We start from the raw sequence: 18,685 nt of genomic DNA, 5'->3' as shown, positions 1-18,685 counted from the left end.
AGCGGGGGGAGGCCTAGGACTCATAGATATACAACTATTCAACCAAGCGCTCCTAGCTAAACAGGCATGGAGAATCCTAACTGCCCCTGACTATCTATTAGCTTGGATACTGCTAGGAAAATATTGTCACAAAACATCTTTTCTCGAAGCCTAAACCCCCGCGGTGTGCTCACATGGCTGGAGGAGTATACTACACGGCAGAGACTTATTAAAAGGAAATGTGGGGAGAGTTATAGGAAATGGAGAGGATACTAAAGTGTGGAATGACTCATGGATAACACTACAAGAGAACATCAAAATCTATGGGCCAGTACCAGAGGCAGGAATGGACCTTCGGGTATCTGATCTACTAACATCCGAAATGAAGTGGAATGAATCAAAACTAAAAGAGTTCATACCTCTGGTTGCGGACAGAGTCAAATGCATTAGGCCAAGCGAGACAGGAGCAACAAATACGTATATTTGGCAAGCAGCAAAGTCAGGTATATACTCTTCCAACTCGGGTTATTTTACAGCCTCTATGGGAGAAGCAAATCCTGGACTAGCAGATCCCAATAGCTTCGACTGGATCAAAGATATAAGGAGAGGAAACTTCTCTCCCAAAATGAGAATGTTTCTCTGGTCAATAGTTCAGAACGCTCTTCCATTGGAAGTTAACCTGCAACACAGAGGCATTAACTCATAAGCGGTTTGTAAAAGATGCAAAGATGTTGAAACTGCTATGCATACATTCTTCTTCTGCGCCTTCGCACAAAGGGTATGGGAGCTAATCCCCTTACACAAAGGAATGTCGATCGCAACAGACAGAAACTTCAAAGACGCAATCATCAAATTTCGTAAAGCTGTCTGCTTGCCACCATCAGGAGTCTCAGGAAACATCCTCCCCTGGGTTTGTTTGTCGTTGTGGATTGCTCGCAACACACTAATCTTCGAGGACCAACTCTCTACACCAGAGGAAACGGCGACGAGGGCAATACGATCAGCACAGGAATGGGGACTCGCGCAAGGACTGAAGGATCAAATACCAAAACGTGCAGAGAACCAACCCAATTTGAAGCAGCACCAACCCGAAAGAAACACGATAATGGTTTGCAAATCGGACGCCGCATGGGACAATGGATCGAACAAAGCAGGGCTAGCTTGGATTCTCACAGATGCATCGGAAATCTGCAAACACAGAGGAGCCACAACCCAGGACTTTGTTTCCAGCCCATTGATCCAGAAGCCCTAGCCCTACGATTGGGAATCATCTCCGCAGCAGCGATGGAAATCTCGGATCTCCAGATGCTGTCTGACAACCAAACGGTTATTAAAGCTATCAACAATGACATCCAGAACCCAGAGATCTATGGTATTGTGAAAGATATCCAAAAGATCTCCTCTGGTTTTGTCGATATCACTTTCTCTTTTGTATCTCGCGTGTTTAACGGTGAAGCTGATGCCTTAGCAAAAGCCACCCTAAACAGATCTTCTGTAATGGACCCATGAGTGGGCTGAACCTAATGGGCCTGAGACCGGTTTCTATTTCTAGTTTAATGAAAATTTGGTGAACAAAAAAAAAGAATATTTTTTATCCAAAAAAATTAAAATTATCTGATTAATTTGAGTTTTTATTTGAGTCTAAATTAATTAATCATATGAGTATAAGTATCTTTTAACATTTTTAATTAAATATTTTGGTCATTTTGACTTTTATGTGATATATTTATAATAAATATTTTTGATGGTATCCTAAAAAAATTTGCTTAAAATTATTTAAGAGAAAATGTACAAAACTAACTTAAAATATATTTCTAAAGTTAAAAAAATTATAATCCTTATTTTTTACTATAGCTCTTTCTAAAAAAATATGTAAAAAAAAAATCCAAAGCTTAGTTTCCCTTTTTGTTGCTCACCCAAAATAGGTGTGAGAAGACATTACCAAAATCTTGTGTAAATATTACATAGAAAAATATAATATATTTTTATTTGTTTTAAAATTTTGATTCAATTAAGCAAACACATGTACAGTACATAGACCACACCTTTTTTCTTCTACTGCGTTTGATGTTCGTTCCACTTTCCGCACTCTTGCTTTTTGTATTATTACATATTTTATTTTTATTTTTTATATAAAATTTATCAACTCAAAATTGTGTTGAATGGAAACATATATTTGGACCGCTATGTGCGTATTGGTGATCCGGGGTAAACATTCATAGCTATAAAATGAAATAAAGAGAATGAAAATAAAAAATGAAAGTAAATGTTTACCCTGTTCAAAACATACCAGATAATTTACACCATTTTCAGTTGTATTCGGCTCAAATATATTTTAACCTGATTGGTAAAATATATTGCAGAAAGTAAAGTAAAACAGTTTTACTCTAAAATATCTATACAATCACACCCTAAGAGTATCTAATTTAGCTTTCGTACAATTCATTTCAGAAATTAGAGTTAATAACAATAAGAAACAAATGGAATAGAAAATTTAGATATTAAAATAGTACTTCAAATATTCAGAACAAAAAGGATAGGAAGTTTAAGCTTATGATAGTTTAGGAAAAAATCAGTTTTGGGATAGATATTCTGGATAATCTTCTAAAAATGAGAAAGTTTAATCTTTAAATATATTATTTAATTCTATTTTCTATCTATCTTCTTTTTCTATTCTTCTTGTATTTTTCCATATCCATTTGAATAATTTAATTAGATATTTATTAAATAATTATTTGAACTATTGAAAAAAATGAATATTATGGACTAGTAGGATGAAAACCCATACCAAAATAGAAGTTTGGGCACATATACTCAATACTCTGCTCTTATCCGCTACTCGTCACGTACTTGCCCTGTAAAATCAAGTACTTGTAGTGGTCAAATCAAGTAATAGGTTTTTCAAATCAAAAACTTCCAAGCACAAGCCAAATACCAAGTCTTTTTTATTTTTTTACCACTTGACTCGTTTGTACTTGGCATAGTTTTAAGTACAATTAGATGAGCCATGAATCTTCTTACTTGGCTTATTTGTTTAACTTCGTCTTAAAAATCAAGTTCTCGACATTATTAAATCAGATAATAGCCAATAAAATTATTATTTGTAAATTTAAGTCAAGTGTCAAATATTTTTATATTTTTCAATATTTATCTCATTATTTGTCTTTACCTATTATTCGCTATTCGTTTCTACAAAAAATCTTATTATATATTTAACGTATTTTGTATTTTATTTATATTGTAACTCAAATCAGATAAAAATATTAGATTCGAATAAAAGTTTTTGATAAAAAAAAGATAGCAAAATTCTTTGTATGAGATTATACTTTATTTTACTTATTTGCAATTTGCAAGTAATAGGTATTTTAGAAATGAGTACTTGATTTTATCAAGTAACAAATCGGATCAAGTAACTTGTAAGTACTATTTTTTTTCTTGAGTAAGTATTTGTTTTGATCAAGTCAAGTTCAAGTCCTAAATACGGTTACTTGAAGAGCCAAGCCAAATACCAAATCTTCAAAAATTAGCAAGTATTTGGCTTGTGCCACCCCTAAATAGATAGGTCTATGCATAGAATAAACCCTCCTTCATATTCTCCTTGTAAAATACATATTTAATTTAATAGTTCTTAAGAAACTTTATCAACTTAATATTTTGTTCAGTTCAAAAAAAAAACTTAATGGGAATGATTTGTCAGGTTTTAACTTAATACTTTAGCTTTAAAAAATTTTAAATCACTAATCTTAACCAATCATGTTGTAGCTTTAGTTTTCAAAATTAAAACCTACAGCAAAACTTTATAAATGTTTACCAATCAAAATGTAACTTTATTTTTTTTACATCAAAAAGGATAAAACTTTAATTTTTCTATTTGGTTTAGACTGAAATCCTACATCCTTATTTTTGGGCTTTAGAAAATATAAACTCATAATTGAAAAAGAAAAGAACGTTCTCTTTTTCATCAACATATGAGGTACGTATATCTATATTAATCAAATATTTAGTATATTCAAAACAAAGATAATCCTTCATCATAAACTAATAATATATGAGGTACGTATATAGTCAAATATTTAGTATATTCAAATCAATGATAATCCTTGATCATAAACTAATAATTTAAAGTTAGATAAACTTAAGAATTGAAATTATCAACTAAAAATGGAAGGAAAAATGAAAAAAATAATACATGGAAGGCTTTCGAGATGAGATTGCAATGAATTTATAGAATTCTCGTTGATAAAAATTTATCATTATTATCTATATGGTGGTTTTTCTTTAAATTTTTATTTTTATATGATTTTTATTTTATTTTGGATAAATTCGCTAAATCGTTAATTTAATAACATATTTTTTTACAGCTACAACACATTTTATTCAATCATATTTTATTTTAAAAAAATATAACCAATAATTTACGGTTACCGTTATCATAACTACAACAAAAATCTCTAAAGAAAAATCTACCTTAGTAAATGTAAAGCTAAAGCCAAATACATTTACAGCATAAATTCTACAGTAATTTTACAAGCTCGTTTAGTTTTACCTTTGGTTTTCTAAAAACTAAAAACATAAAATCAGACCAATATACAAACTAAATATACATTTTTTTGATAAAAGACTACATATACATAAGGATGAATTTTTTCCATAATTCCCTTTAAACTTCAATTTTTACGTGAGACGAAATATTTCACTTTGGAACAAGTTTTTGTTCTCTTTATTTTTTGTAAATAAAGTTATTTATTTGCAAAACGTACGATACCAAATTTTCTTACGGTGCAATTCCTCCAAAGAGTCATCTAATTATTTTTGATAAACTTCGTACTTACTAATGTGATTGGTTTTATGCGGATCAAAATTAATATTGACCTTTTTAGAAACTATTTTTAAAATCATGTTGGGCAGATAGTTTATATATACTAACCGGTAAATAATGTTACCAACATTATTTTTCTTTCCAAAATAAAATAAAATATGTTGTAGGTTGAATAAAATACTAAAATAATTTCGTCAAATAAGTTGATTTATCAATTAAAATATATGCAACCACTGGATGATTGGATGTTATTATAAAGGGTATCATATTATTGGAAAAATTTCATAAAAATACTTTAACTAAATTTCGTTAAGTTTTTTTAATATGCAAACTTTTTTGCTACTCAGTTTAATATCCAAACTGATTATTTTACTCATTTTAAAATACATATAGAGTGTGTTTATAAACTTGAATATAGTGCATTACCAAACATGAATATTACTGTATTTTTTGGTAGTGAACATAAAACTTGTGCAGAACGCGTATGTATTTAGAGTGTGTTTGTAATTAACGTGCCCGGTCATGCACAAGTTTTTCAAATCGGGAACTCGTACGATTTCTCACCAAAATATATAAGTAAACATGAATATTACTGTATTTTTGTAACTGGAATGAATATTACTGTATTTGACTATATGTTTTTATTGTCATCCAAATATATTTATATGCCAATATAGAGGATTTGAGAAATTGTAAAATTACTATGTCGAGGTTACTTTTCAAGTTATCCACACTCGTTTCCAGTTATACTATTTTAATTTGATATTTTATATTTTAAAACAAGTGTAGGGTAATTTGTATATGTTTAGTTTGTATTTAAAGGTGGTAAATTTTACTATAATAAGCAAGTTAACAAATATAATTGCACCAAAAATTAGTTAACAATTGTATTATTAATCTGATAATTTGTTGTTGTTGTTGCCATGCGTTTAAACTTCTGGTTTAAGAGTTACTAGTATTTTATAGCAGGAGCATTTGTCTTATAACTGCATACATTTGTTTTATAATTTACAATGGAAAATGTTATTTGGAGGGTTATGTAATTTACAGTGGAAACAAATGTTATTTATAGTGTTATATTTATTGGTAAATTTAATTTTTTTTGTTTATATTATTAGAATAGTCCAATATGGACACAAGATGAATGTTAATTATATAATAATAATCTATTTACCAAAACTAAAAAATATCATTGCATATGAAAAATCAAATTGAGAAAAGCATAGCTTTTGTAACTAATTGACGCTAATATTTTTGTAGTCTTTTTCTTTAATATTTATTTTTATTTTCGTAGTACTGTTTTCTAACACTCTTTTATATTTTTCTTTTCTTATTCTATACTTTCATTAAAAATATAAAATCTTAGTTTCTGAGAGAAATTGCAAATGAAAAATGTAAAAGCGAAACTGTATCCCCACATCTCTATGAGATTATTAGACCATGATTAACGGGATATCTTAAGAGGGTTTTTAGGTTTTTTTTGTAATTAAAAAAAAAAGAAAAATGATAATTATGTTAAGCTATGGGTCTTATTTAGGAAAAGGTAGAGTCGTGTCTTGAGGGACACCTGTTACAGTTAGAGAGAGTTTGGTTTTTTTTTTTTTTTTTTTTTGCGATGGAGACGCTTCTAATTTCCGCAGAGAGCTTCGAGGTAGGGTTCATCGGAGCTGGAAAGATGGCGGAGAGTATAGCCAGAGGCGTCGTTGCCTCCGGGATGCGTCCTCCGAATCGTAACTCCACTGCAGTTTACTCGAATCTGAATCGCCGTCAAGTCTTCGAGTCCTTTGGCGTCAATGTCTTCTCCAGTAGCGAAGAAGTAAGTGGTTCTTCCTCTCTTTACCTCTCCTTAGAGTAATCTTAGATAGAGAGGGAGCTAGAGATTTCTCATTGGAGTGAACCATGATCTTGGCGGATGTTGAAAAAATTTGGCAGGTTATTAAAGAAAGCGATGTTGTGATCTTCTCTGTGAAACCTCAAGTTGGTATGCTTTCTACCTCTCAATTTTTTTTCTATATTGAATCATAATCGAATAGAAAATAAAAACAATTTGAGATCTATAATCCATTGACCATTGATCTGCAGAATTTACTTAAAGATATACCTTTTTACTGAAATATCTCCTTTTTATCTTATGTTAGGAATGGTCTGGTCAAGATCGGTTCGTAAGGGTGATGCCTAATACACCAGCTGCAGTTGGTGAGGCAGCTTCAGGTAGTTTCTCCGAGCCATTGTTTGCGATTTATTACTATCAAATGCTTAGTGATGATGAACATTATGTCTTGCGTAAAATAGTAATGAGCCTTGGAACAGCGGCAACGGAAGAAGACGGAGCACTTGTTGCTAAGTTGTTTGGCTCTGTGGGGAAGATGTTTAAAGCTGATGAGAAAATGTTTGATGCTGTCACTGGTCTCAGGTACATCACGGTTTCTGAATGTCTTAAGTTGTTCAAGTCATGAACCAAGCATTCATGTACCCAACTGAATATTTTCAATCTTGTTACAGTGGAAGTGGACCAGCGTACATATTCTTAGCCATTGAAGCTTTAGCTGATGGAGGAGTAGCTGCTGGTTTACCCCGAAAACTCGCACTCGGTTTAGCTTCACAGACGGTCAGTCAACTGACCCATTGGTCCCCTACAGCTTCTTTAACATTTTCTTCTGTTTGTCTTAATGTTTTGAAAACTAGAAAGAGAAGACTGAGCTGTGTGCGTCTATGGCAGGTTCTTGGAGGTGCAACAATGGTGAGCAAAACGGGGAAGCATCCGGGTGTGTTGAAAGATGATGTTACTTCACCAGGCGGGACTACAATAGCCGGAGTTCATGAACTGGAGAAAGGTTCTTGGAGCTGCAACAATGGTGAGCAAAACTGATAATTTATTTTTTTAAGAACTCTCGGTTAAGATACCTTCATTGGACCACTCAAAATGGGAATCTCTTAACAAAAGTTCTTAGGTTACAATTATTACTAAAAAAATCATTAAGAACCCCATTAAGGGTTTTAGGGTTAATCATGCTGTTAATACACAAACTAAATAATAAGAAAAACCAACCTGATCAGGTGAGGTCTTGCGCTAGAGCGTAGATCTGTAGGAATCTTTCTCGTTTTCTCTATCATCCGAGTTTCTTAGACCCTATTTGTTGCCTTTTAGTTACCCCCACATTTTTTTCTCTTCTTGTGGTGATTCTTAAATTTCTTAGGGGCTTTTGACGTGTGCTTAGATGAGACTCGGTTATTCTCCTTTTCTGAACTATCACGACAACAACAAACAAACATCGTTCTATGGTTGACTCATTGCTGTTTCGAAGGCTTCCATGGTCGTCGTCGAGGACCATCCGATCTGTGTCAGGGACGCAAACCCGGGAAAGAGTCGTTGCCGATTTTTGATTTGAAAAATTATTAAAACTGATAATAAACCAGGTGGTTAAGAGCATTGGTTTAGGTGAAAACCGTGAGTGGTCGGACCAAAAGGAAAAAAAACGAGATAGTTGAGTTTCTACCTGAGGAAAAATGCCTGAGAAAAAACTAGGACAATGTCGATCTTCAAGTTTACTTAGACTGTATCTTTTATATTTATATATTAAAGAAGAAGCATTGGCTTTAATTCATTCACACCACCTTCGCCATGTGTCGCTTAGATAGACCTTCTCACAATTTGTTTCCTTATTTTCTTCAATTCTAAAACACACGAGATACGTTAAAACTTAAATCTAAAAAGATCAATATCGCGTGAGATAAATTGGGAGGCGAGTCAATTGGCTTGAGGGTCGATGTCAAAGTTGTGGAACATCGTATTTGGGAGGTGGACGTATCTAATATGATGGATGTGAAGGGCAACGAACCGGAGCCCACGACCGCGATCTTGGTTGGGACTCGACCTCGACCTTGCTCAGTTTGAGGTAGTTAGTGTAGTAAGCAGGGGTAGAGATCTAAATGGTGAAGTGGGTTGTCTTCGAGAGATACCAAGACCGTAGAGTAGTGTTGCTCTGAATACCCTATAGCTTCACTACGTAGCTTGATGAGATTGGTTCTGATGTTTTGGACTTTTGGGCACAACTTTTCAACGTCGATATTTGTCTCCGTGGGCAAGCACGTGGACATGAGCTGTTGGAACAAATTGTCGACATTATTGGAAGGTTTAAGGCTCTTGAGATTGGACATTTTGTTATTCAAGTCGAGAATTTGCTTCTCGAAATGAGCCTTTTGGCAAGCCATGTCGAGACTAAAAGGATATTTGGGATTGGTCTCAATACTCTTCATGGTGATCACAGTAATATACATTCATCTTACGTGTGTCCATGTCGTCTGGATGACAAAAAAAAAACAGTTATATGTTCCATTCTTTCAACGTCCATGTCTGTTTGGAATAACGTTTTTTTTTATCAACTGGAATAACGTTTTCTTCATGATCTTTAATTTGTCTATTACTTTTTCGTCTTTTCCATTTAATAGTTAATAATTTTCTAACAGCTTTGAGTCTTTACCTAGCTCATTTTTTAATTATATGATAACGCAACACCAAAGAAACTGCGTGTCTGTCAACTTTTCAGAGAACAGTTTAGCAATATAATATTGCAGATTAAAAATTTCTTACTTATTTCTTTAGTATCGTAACATTTATGCTTCTTAATTAGGTGATTTCACTTTTGTAACCAACCTACAAGGTTGTTCTGAAGTCTTATTTGATCCTAACATGGCAGAAATACAAAAATTCAAATCGAAGTAAGTATACTAAGTTAGTAATTGCATATGTATTTATTGGTTAGCTCAAAACTAATTATAATTTATGCTAATTTCTATATTCTTGTGTTTGTATGCTGTCACAGGATTCCTATAGCAGGATAAGAATGCAGACTTGGAGAGTTGATCAAGCTTGAAGTCTTTTTCGTTTGCTTAATGCCATATTTTTATTTTACCTAATAATGATGTTTTGCCTTTCAGAATTTTGGTAGCTATCTATTTACTATATCAGTTTTATACTTATGCATATTAATAAAATCGAGCTTTTTAGTTATAAGACATCTTTTACAACATTCTTCACCTTAACCTCCAGCACTTTTGTGATGCCTCCAATCCTTTTTTTTGTCCGAAAAATAAGTTCAAACTGAATAGACATCTTATGATACTCATATATCCTAAACCTTTACACATAAGTTGTGGCAAACTCTTAGACGTAAATTGAATTCGCATTCCTCTTGTTTCTTATTGAAAACCTTGCTCTGCAACATCTTTCTTCGACCTTATTTCTGAGATTTTTTTTCTGCCGGTAAAAGCTTTTAACCATCAGAACGGAGGCAGAAGATTTTTAAAATGCCTTCAAACCTACCCCAAACTTTTAGACATAATTTGTTTTAACCTCCTTTTTCTATTCCAACCGGTTTGGTTATTCTTTTCCAAGTGGCTCTGTCTGATTAAACCGAAGCGAAGACAAAAGAAAATATTAAAAAGAACCCTCATATTATTCAAATTTTACAAAATAACCTCTAACTCATAAAAGAGAAACCAACCAAATCAAATTGACATCATTTCGTCCAAAATTCTAAATGCAAGATTAATTATCAAATATTATCTATTACCTTTTATTAGTGAAAAATCTAAATGATTAAAAAAATAAAACCGATGGTCCATAATCTATATAACAATGATGAATGTTGAATACATATATATTATGTTAGATTATATTATTTTTTGTTCAAACTGAATAGAAACCCTATGATACTCATGTATCCTAAACCTTTACACATAAGTTGTGGCCAATAAAAAGTTTAAAAAATCTAACCTAGAACCAAATCGATATCCACATTAAACACGCTTAATGTCTTCTTATCTTATAAATAACCAAATTAATAATCTCATTCCGCGCACGGCGCGGATTACGCGGATTATCACCTAGTATTTAATTATTGCCGTAATTGGTAATGGATGATTTTATGAATTATAATATTCTAACTAATTTATTCTGCAGTGATTTCATCATAGGAATTATGTATTCTTTGTTTAAATGATAAATTTTACTTCTATTCTAAGAGCATCTCCAAAAGACACTTTATAACTTCAAATATGAAGTTTTTTGCTCTCCAAAAGGAAACTTCAAAACTTCAAACTTGAAGTTTCATATTTTTATTTGCATTTTGGTCCCCATAATCACACATCACCTTTATGATTCATAAATATTTTCCCGTTTATTGTTTTAATCCTTAAAAAAATTATATCTCATAAATATTTTAAATTTTATTTACAGATTTTAAATTTTACACATAAAATTAAATAAAACTTTAAAATAAGATTTAAAATATTTTAAGTTAGATTTAGACAACAATAATATACAAAAAAAAACTTAACAAAAAGATTTTAAAAAATTACATGAATACATAACTATTACACAAATTTAAATATTACAATAACACTAATTGTCAAGTAAGTTTGATCATGAACCTTCAAATTTTTAAATACTGTCCAATTTTTTTTGTGTAACTGAAGATGGTTGTTGTTGTTGTTTTTGATGTATTTTTCGTACAATTCTTTCTTGTTTATATCGAATATATTCACGAGTATTAATATCATCGAAAAGAAATGAGTCTTTTAGCAATATTTTATGTTTCTCTTTTACTTTCTTGTTCCGATCTAATGTATTTACAAGTATCAATATTACCCAATTTCAACAACTTTTAGCTCGTAATCTACAAAGTAAAAATGAGGAGAGCCATTTTTACTTCGAAATGCACTAATAGATCATATATGCATATACGGAAATCATTTTATGAAATATTATGGTATTTTGTTTGAAGTTTAATATTAATTAAGTTATTTTTAATTAAATTTTTATATTTAATAGAATATTTTTTTATTAATATTGTTGTAATATGTTTATATATATGCTAGTTTTTTGCAAAAGTTTTATGAATTCATATTATTTATGAAAAATATAATGATCATATTATAAAATATAAATAGTTTTTAAGTTGAGTTTGGAGTTTTGCTTTTGGAGAAGAACACATTTAAACTTCAAATATAGAGTTTTGGAAACTTCAAAATAGAGTTTTTTTTTTGGAGATGCTCTAACACGCCAGGGCCATGCTATATTCTTCGAGCTAGTGTTCAACTTTTACATATAAAAATACCTCATGATTTCGCAAGAATGGTTCCATTTTCTAATAAAATTCTCTTATTATTGAGATTCCAAGAAGGCCAACAGTTAAATAAATACTCATTTTGTTTCATAATACTTAATTTTTTGACTTAGTGCATAAAGATTAAGAAATTTATATTTTTAAAAATATTTTTAAGGATAAAATTTTTAAATCATTTAACTAATTATTAAAAAGACCGTAAAATTTAATTGATTGAACAGTTTCCAATAAAGTTAAAATTAATCTTAAAACTTCGAAATTTCATATAAATTGAAACAAAATACTCTTTCTAAAACATCATCTATATTGAGACGAAAGGAGTATGACTTACCGAATGACTAGAAGGAAAATCAAAGTTATAAAGAATTACCAACAAGTTTAAACTAGACGGTAGTATATAACATTTTTGTTATTTAAAAATTAAACTATAGTTCTGATTGTATGGTATATAGCGTAAATAATAAAAAAAAGAAACATTTATTACTCCAGTTTACGCTAAGAAATTGTCAATCAAATGAAATTCATTTATCCAACATTTACACTCTGATTACTATTTTTTTTTTTACGTCGAAAGATCATTCTATTACTCAGACTAGAGGTGGTCTGGGTAACCAGACGAGAATAGAACAACCAATAAAAAACAACTCCCTATGGAAGGATCTTGCAGTTTTTGCTAAAAAATCTGAAATCTGATTCTGCGCTCTTGGCACATGAGTGATGCTGAAGTCCGGGAAGCATATTTGAAGCGTCTCTATCCTCTCCAATTCCGTCGCAAAGCTTGGCCACACATGAGGTTCCTTTATCATTGCGATCAAGTCCTTACAGTCTGTCCCAAAGCTCTGACATGTCGAGTGTTGAAGCATATTCTCCATTGCCCATCGCAATACTTCTAGTTCCGTATGCAGGGCTGATTCGCGTCTAGTGATATTTCTGGTCCCTATAAACTGTATGTTCCCACCACTGTCCATCCAAACCCATCCACATCCGCTAAAGTGAGCAGCAGATGTCCAAGATCCATCTAACAGGCAGATATTACCCAAGCTTAAGACTTGGGGTTCTTCGGTATTGTTTTCCTGGATCACTTATTGTGGCACTTTATTCGCATCAAACCAGGCTTGGCATTCACTTTCTGCATATCTAACCAGTTCTAATGAGTCTCTGTCTATCCCCTGAAGAGCTTGTCATTCTTATAATTCCAGATATACCAGATTATCCAGGGATAATGATCTCTGTCTTGTTATGGCTCGATGATCGTTTTTCCTCCGGAATAGAATAGGTAAACAGCGGAAAACTCACACTTAATATACAATAACGGTCAATGTGTAGATCAATGATTACATGTGATCGTGACTATGCGATATACACATGTCCCAAGCCATTAATATCACGAGATGTCAACAATAGTAATATGCTCTACCACAAATGTCGTAGGAGGCGGGGCAAATGTATACTTTATCGTTTTTTCTAAAGTTATTGAGTACGTTCCATTTCACAAAATGTGGGGTTTTCTTTATTTATTCGTGTACCATTAAACAAAAGTTGAGTAGTGTATAGAAGAAATGGACAAAATTGATTAGACGTCATACGATGGTCTTCTGTTTATTTTGGCTTTTGAATGTTTATGTTGCTTTTGTGGACCAATTCATGTTTTCAAGTAAACTAATAAAAAGTTCAAAAAGTAAACTAATAAATGTAAAATATTCTAATAATTAAACTACTTAATTATTTGGCCATGGGAGTTAAAACTTTGAATGAAACTGTCTTTGTCTATTGTAACCAAACTCTTACCCCTTTTTTTTTACAACAAAACACCACATTTTTTCAAGTCAATTAGAATAGGTTACTTTTGAAGCTAACCATAGAAGAATAGAGGAGTCTATGCGGAAAAAGATAAAATTCCGGGGTAAATTTTTTCTTAATTAGAAAATCAGTTAATATATTCAAATTTCGCGTATTAAACGAAAAAAATTATTTAGAGAACAGTATCACTACAAGAAAACATATTTTTTACTAGGGCAGTATTCGTTGTAAATTCGTCGTAAACAGGGTGTTACGACGAATTAACCTCGAAAGACGTTTCGTTGTTAAACGTCCGTCGTAACAGAGGTTTCGTCGTAAACGACTCGTTACGTTTACGACGAAATATATTTCTCGTAAAGCGCAGGGAAAGAATTCATCGTAAACGATACGTAAGATTTCGTGGTAAAGCCCACGTATTGATTTCGATGTAAAGCACACGTAAATACTTTCATTGTAAATCACTCTTAAACATTTCGATGTAAAACCCTCGTAAATCTTTCGATGTTAATCACTCGTAAACATTCGATGTAAATTCCATGTAATGTTTACGAGGACTTTACATCGATTCTCATTATATTATTATTAATTAGTATATAATAAATTTTAATTTATATTTAATATTCAGAATTAAAACTAATTTAAATTTTAAAACGAAATATGAAATTGAAAAAAATATTTTTAAAAGGCATTTAAAAGTCATACAATAATATTTAAATTCATAATACAAACAGAAATATAAAAAAAAACTACATATCCTCGAAGTAGTTGGTGGGGTTGCTCGGCTGTTGACGGGTTGGATCGGACTCTTGGGGATCACGTACTGGCAATCCCAGAGCGGCTCGTCTCTCACTCAACATTCTCTGCATAACCATGTTTCCCACGGCCATCACGTCTAGCAAATCCTCAAGAGAGTCTAAACGAACCTGCTGACTATCCATTCGAGCCTTCATCTGAGCAGTCTCTTCATCCCGTCTCGAAGTGTATGACGAAGTTGCCCTTGCAACTTCGTTAACAGAGCCTATACCGACTATCCGTCCCTTCTTTTTAGGAGCCACCTATAAAATCAAAAAATATATTAATATAGTTAATTATGTTAAAATATTTAAAATAATGTAAACAAAAATTTTAAGTTGTACCTCTTCGAAGATTCTGTCGACCTCTTCGGTGGACAATGTGACTGGTAATCCATCGGGAGAACCCTGGGTTAGTTGCGTCTCCCGTTCTTCAATCCGACCAGCCACTGCTTGGAAGAGTTTCTCAGATGCAGGATCCACAAAAACTCCGTCGGATATGGCTTGAGTCATCTTGAATAGGTCAGACAGAGATGGTAAGACTCCCGTCTTCTCGAACTACAAAAAAAAAATTAAATTAAATATTATAAATTATATTAATTGAATATTTTAAAATATATATTTAAAACAAAACTTACAGCTTCTAGACAGACTCCTGCATGAGGTTTTTGTCCGGTTCTGTGAAGCATGGGTAAATGACCATCTTTATCCTTCGTCCTTCGAGAAGCCGAGCACAAATTGACCTTTTTGATCGAAGAGGGGTGCTCCCAATAGGCGATGAGGCCATCCCACACATCCGTCGTGAGCTCAGTGGGCTTTCCCTCATACCCGTAGATCTCCCACTTGTCCTTCCAATCGGAGACTGTATTGCAGAGGCGGATCTTTGCCTTTGCAACGAATTCCGCCTTCACCCTCTCGGTGATTCCCAAAGACCAATGCCACTTTTACTGAAACAGAAAAATTTTGAAAAAATTACAATTAATAATAAATATTAAAAATATATAGTGAAAATTTAATTAAATTTAAAAATCTTACCGCAAAACATTTAAACCACGTGATCTTAACGTGATTTGGTGTCTTGCTCCAGTTCGGATATGCCCCGTCGTAGTAACCCTTAATCGTCGCCGAAACGCTCCGGCTAACACGGTTGTTAACCCCAAACCTGAAAAAAAAAAATAATTTAACTGTTAGAAAATAAAAATAATTTAAATTTTAATGTAATAAAAATTAATAACTTACCAATAAGTTCCTCGGGGTCTATCGGGGTCTAGAACATCCAAACCCTCCCGTCTAGGCTGGGCAAGCAAATCCTCCACCGTATATCTCGCGAATGGAGCATATGAAGGCACACGCAAATCCGGATGAACTGCACCTTCTGGGACAGGTTGAGGTGCAGCCGCTGGAGGAGGAGGTGGAGGCATCTGCGGTGGAAGAGGAGGACTCGATAAAACTCTCTGAGAAGTCTGAGAGGCACCATACCCATCAGGCATATTTCCAGGAACATGCCAATTTCCTCCAACCTTAATTGTTTCCTAAGCTCCGTAATAATCAATGTCTGCTTCGATCTGCTGGCCGGTGAGATATGGAGGAGGACCGTCTCTGACAATTTTTTTGTGCCGAAACAATGTCTTATTTCTTCTGTACGGATGGGCAAGTGGAAGAAAGCGACGATGACAATCAAACCAACAACTCTTCCTACCATTCTTCAGTTTAAAAGCATCCGTCAATCAAAGACAATAAGGACAAGATAATCTTCCATGTGTTGTCCAGCCAGACAACATCCCATAAGCAGGGAAATCACTTATCGTCCATAGCAGAACTACTCGCATCGTAAAATTGTTTTTCAAGGAACAATCGTACGTCCTCACCCCTTTTGACCACAATTGCTTTAGCTCTTCTATCAACGGTTGAAGAAAAACATCAAGAGACCGTTTTGGATGCTTCGGCCCAGGGATTAATATGGTCAAAAATAGAAATTCTTGTTTCATGCACATATCCGGCGGTAAATTGTACGGCGTAAGAATGACTGGTCACAAAGAATATTGTCTACCAGACATTCCAAATGGACTAAATCCATCGGTGCATAACCCAAGATAGACATTCCAAATATTTGTAACAAAATCTGCGTGTACCTTGTTGAAATGTTTCCACGCTCTTGCGTCTGATGGATGTGCAACCTCACCATCTCTCTGGACATGTTCCGCATGCCACCTCTTCGACGCAGCAGTCCTCTCAGATTGATATAATCTTTTCAATCTGTCTGTAATTGGTAGGTACCACATCCTTTGGTACGGTACCCTATTCCTCCCACGGCCTTGCGGTTTGAATCGTGGTTTTTTGCAGAATCGACACTCTTCTAACTTGTCATCTTCTTTCCAGTAGATCATGCAGTTGTCGATGCAAACATCAATCATCTCCGAAGGCAACCCAAGACTATAAACCAATTTCTGAATCTCATAATAAGATTCAGCAGACACGTTGTCTTCTGGCAAATACTCTTTAAACAACTCCGCCCATGCATCCATGCAATTCTCAGGTAAATTATTATCCGTTTTAATATTCATCATCCTAGCTGCTAGAGACAATTTAGAGAGACCTTCTCTACAACCAGTGTAGATTGGTTGATTTGCAGCATCTAGCATTTTATAAAACCTTTTTGCATCCAAATTAGGTTCTTCTGCATTTCCAGTTCCATCAGATATTGTTGTAGTTGTTTCTAAAAATGCATCACTAATCATATCTTGAACCCTATCATGATCTACCATCTGCTCCTGGTCTTGATGATAATTATATTCATTATGCAAATGATTCGGTTCTTCACTATGATGAGCATCCTCAAAATTATTATTACTACTACTAGCTTTATTTCCCCCATAAACCTCTCCATGTTGATACCAAATGTAGTACTGTGGTGTAAATCCTCTGTTTACTAAATGCTTCCATACAGTTTCACTACGTGCAAATTTTGAATTCTTGCATTTTCGACAGGGGTAGAACATCCTACCGCTTTCCTGCGTGATCGGTGTACAGGCCGTCTGGTGCATGAATGTCTCTAGCCCGCTCAGAAATGCGTTCTTCACCCTCCCATCCGAATCTTTGTGCAAATACATCCAACTCCGTAACTCGTAAATACTACCGCCACCGACCATTTTTTTCTTAGATTTTTTTTTGAAATCTTTTTTCGGATTTTTTTTTTCCGTTTGTGTGTTGTGAGGAAGAGAGTTGTGGGAAAGGACATATATATAGAGAAATTTTTGAGTTGGGTAGTTGAAATATAACAACGATTTTACAAGGAATGTTTTACATGGATTTTACATGGTTTTAACATAATATTTACAACGACTTTACGACGAAATTAGGTAAGTTAAAGCACATTGAATACACGTTTTCACCTAAATATAACGGTAACATGTTTCGCTGTAATGTCGATGTAACGATTACGACGTATTTCTCATTCCACGTACTTTCGTCGTAAACTTACATGCATTTTACGACGAACCTATTTCGTCATAAATTTACATGGTGTTTACGACGAAAGTTGGTCCTCGTACTGCGTTGTAAACATCATGTAAATTTACGACGAAATATTTTCGTCGTAAATCTTCGTTGTTATTGGCACGTTTTCTTGTAGTGTATTAACAATTCATTCTATTCCAAAGCCACACACAATAGGTCAATTTTCTGCTTTGTTGATCAAGTTTACCAATTTAAGACAATATAATTCTAACATCATCGATGAAATTCCCATATGCAAGGAATGTAATTGTCCAAAGAGATTTAATTTAATTAGTGGAGTGGCTAAAACAAAGATCAGGCTCGATCGCAACATTTCCAACATGCGTTTCATCGGAACCCAAACGTTTTATCTCCTAAAATAACCTATCAGTTATCACTGAATCGAAGATAATCCAACTTTTCCGCACATATTTTCTTGCAGGAGACAGCAAAGCTGAAGGAAACGGTATAGGACACTTAGCGGAAGATTGTTTCTTGGAAATCCGAGAAATTCTTTCAGATGAGCTTGTTGACACCACTGGTGCAGGCGACACATTCATTGGAACAGTTCTTAATGGTAAAACATTTGCAAAGACACTATTACATTAAATGAGAAATCATAACCCAAAACCCAAATTCTTACTCCCTCCGTTCGGTAATAGGTGACGTTTTAG

The 18,685-nt window shown here is 33.4% G+C and overlaps 1 protein-coding gene and 1 pseudogene across 1 annotated transcript; one reads left to right on the top strand and one right to left on the bottom strand.

Moving 5' to 3' along the window:
* Positions 1-6,339: 6,339 nt before the first annotated feature.
* LOC125583850 (pyrroline-5-carboxylate reductase-like) lies at positions 6,340-8,407 on the top strand. The gene is made up of 7 exons (XM_048751382.1): positions 6,340-6,614; positions 6,731-6,779; positions 6,937-7,009; positions 7,091-7,211; positions 7,301-7,406; positions 7,518-7,653; positions 7,996-8,407. The coding sequence occupies exons 3-7, from the start codon at positions 6,970-6,972 to the stop codon at positions 8,196-8,198; spliced, it is 606 nt and encodes a 201-aa protein (XP_048607339.1). The 5' UTR covers positions 6,340-6,614; positions 6,731-6,779; positions 6,937-6,969; the 3' UTR covers positions 8,199-8,407.
* An 85-nt stretch (positions 8,408-8,492) lies between these two features.
* Positions 8,493-10,786, bottom strand: LOC125583247 (annotated as a pseudogene).
* Positions 10,787-18,685: the final 7,899 nt, after the last annotated feature.

The sequence above is a fragment of the Brassica napus genome, chromosome C3 (assembly GCF_020379485.1).
Source record: "Brassica napus cultivar Da-Ae chromosome C3, Da-Ae, whole genome shotgun sequence".
NCBI classification, from domain to species: Eukaryota; Viridiplantae; Streptophyta; class Magnoliopsida; order Brassicales; family Brassicaceae; genus Brassica; species Brassica napus.
This window is presented reverse-complemented; position numbering and strand designations above follow the sequence as displayed.

Excerpts from the sequence above, each read along its gene's own strand:
- LOC125583850 (XM_048751382.1), top strand. The coding sequence starts at position 6,970 with ATGCCTAATACACCAGCTGCAGTTGGTGAGGCAGCTTCAG. Across the intron at positions 7,010-7,090 it reads AGTTGGTGAGGCAGCTTCAG|TAATGAGCCTTGGAACAGCG; the intron begins GTAGTTTCTCCG and ends TGCGTAAAATAG. Across the intron at positions 7,654-7,995 it reads TTCTTGGAGCTGCAACAATG|GGGCTTTTGACGTGTGCTTA; the intron begins GTGAGCAAAACT and ends TAAATTTCTTAG.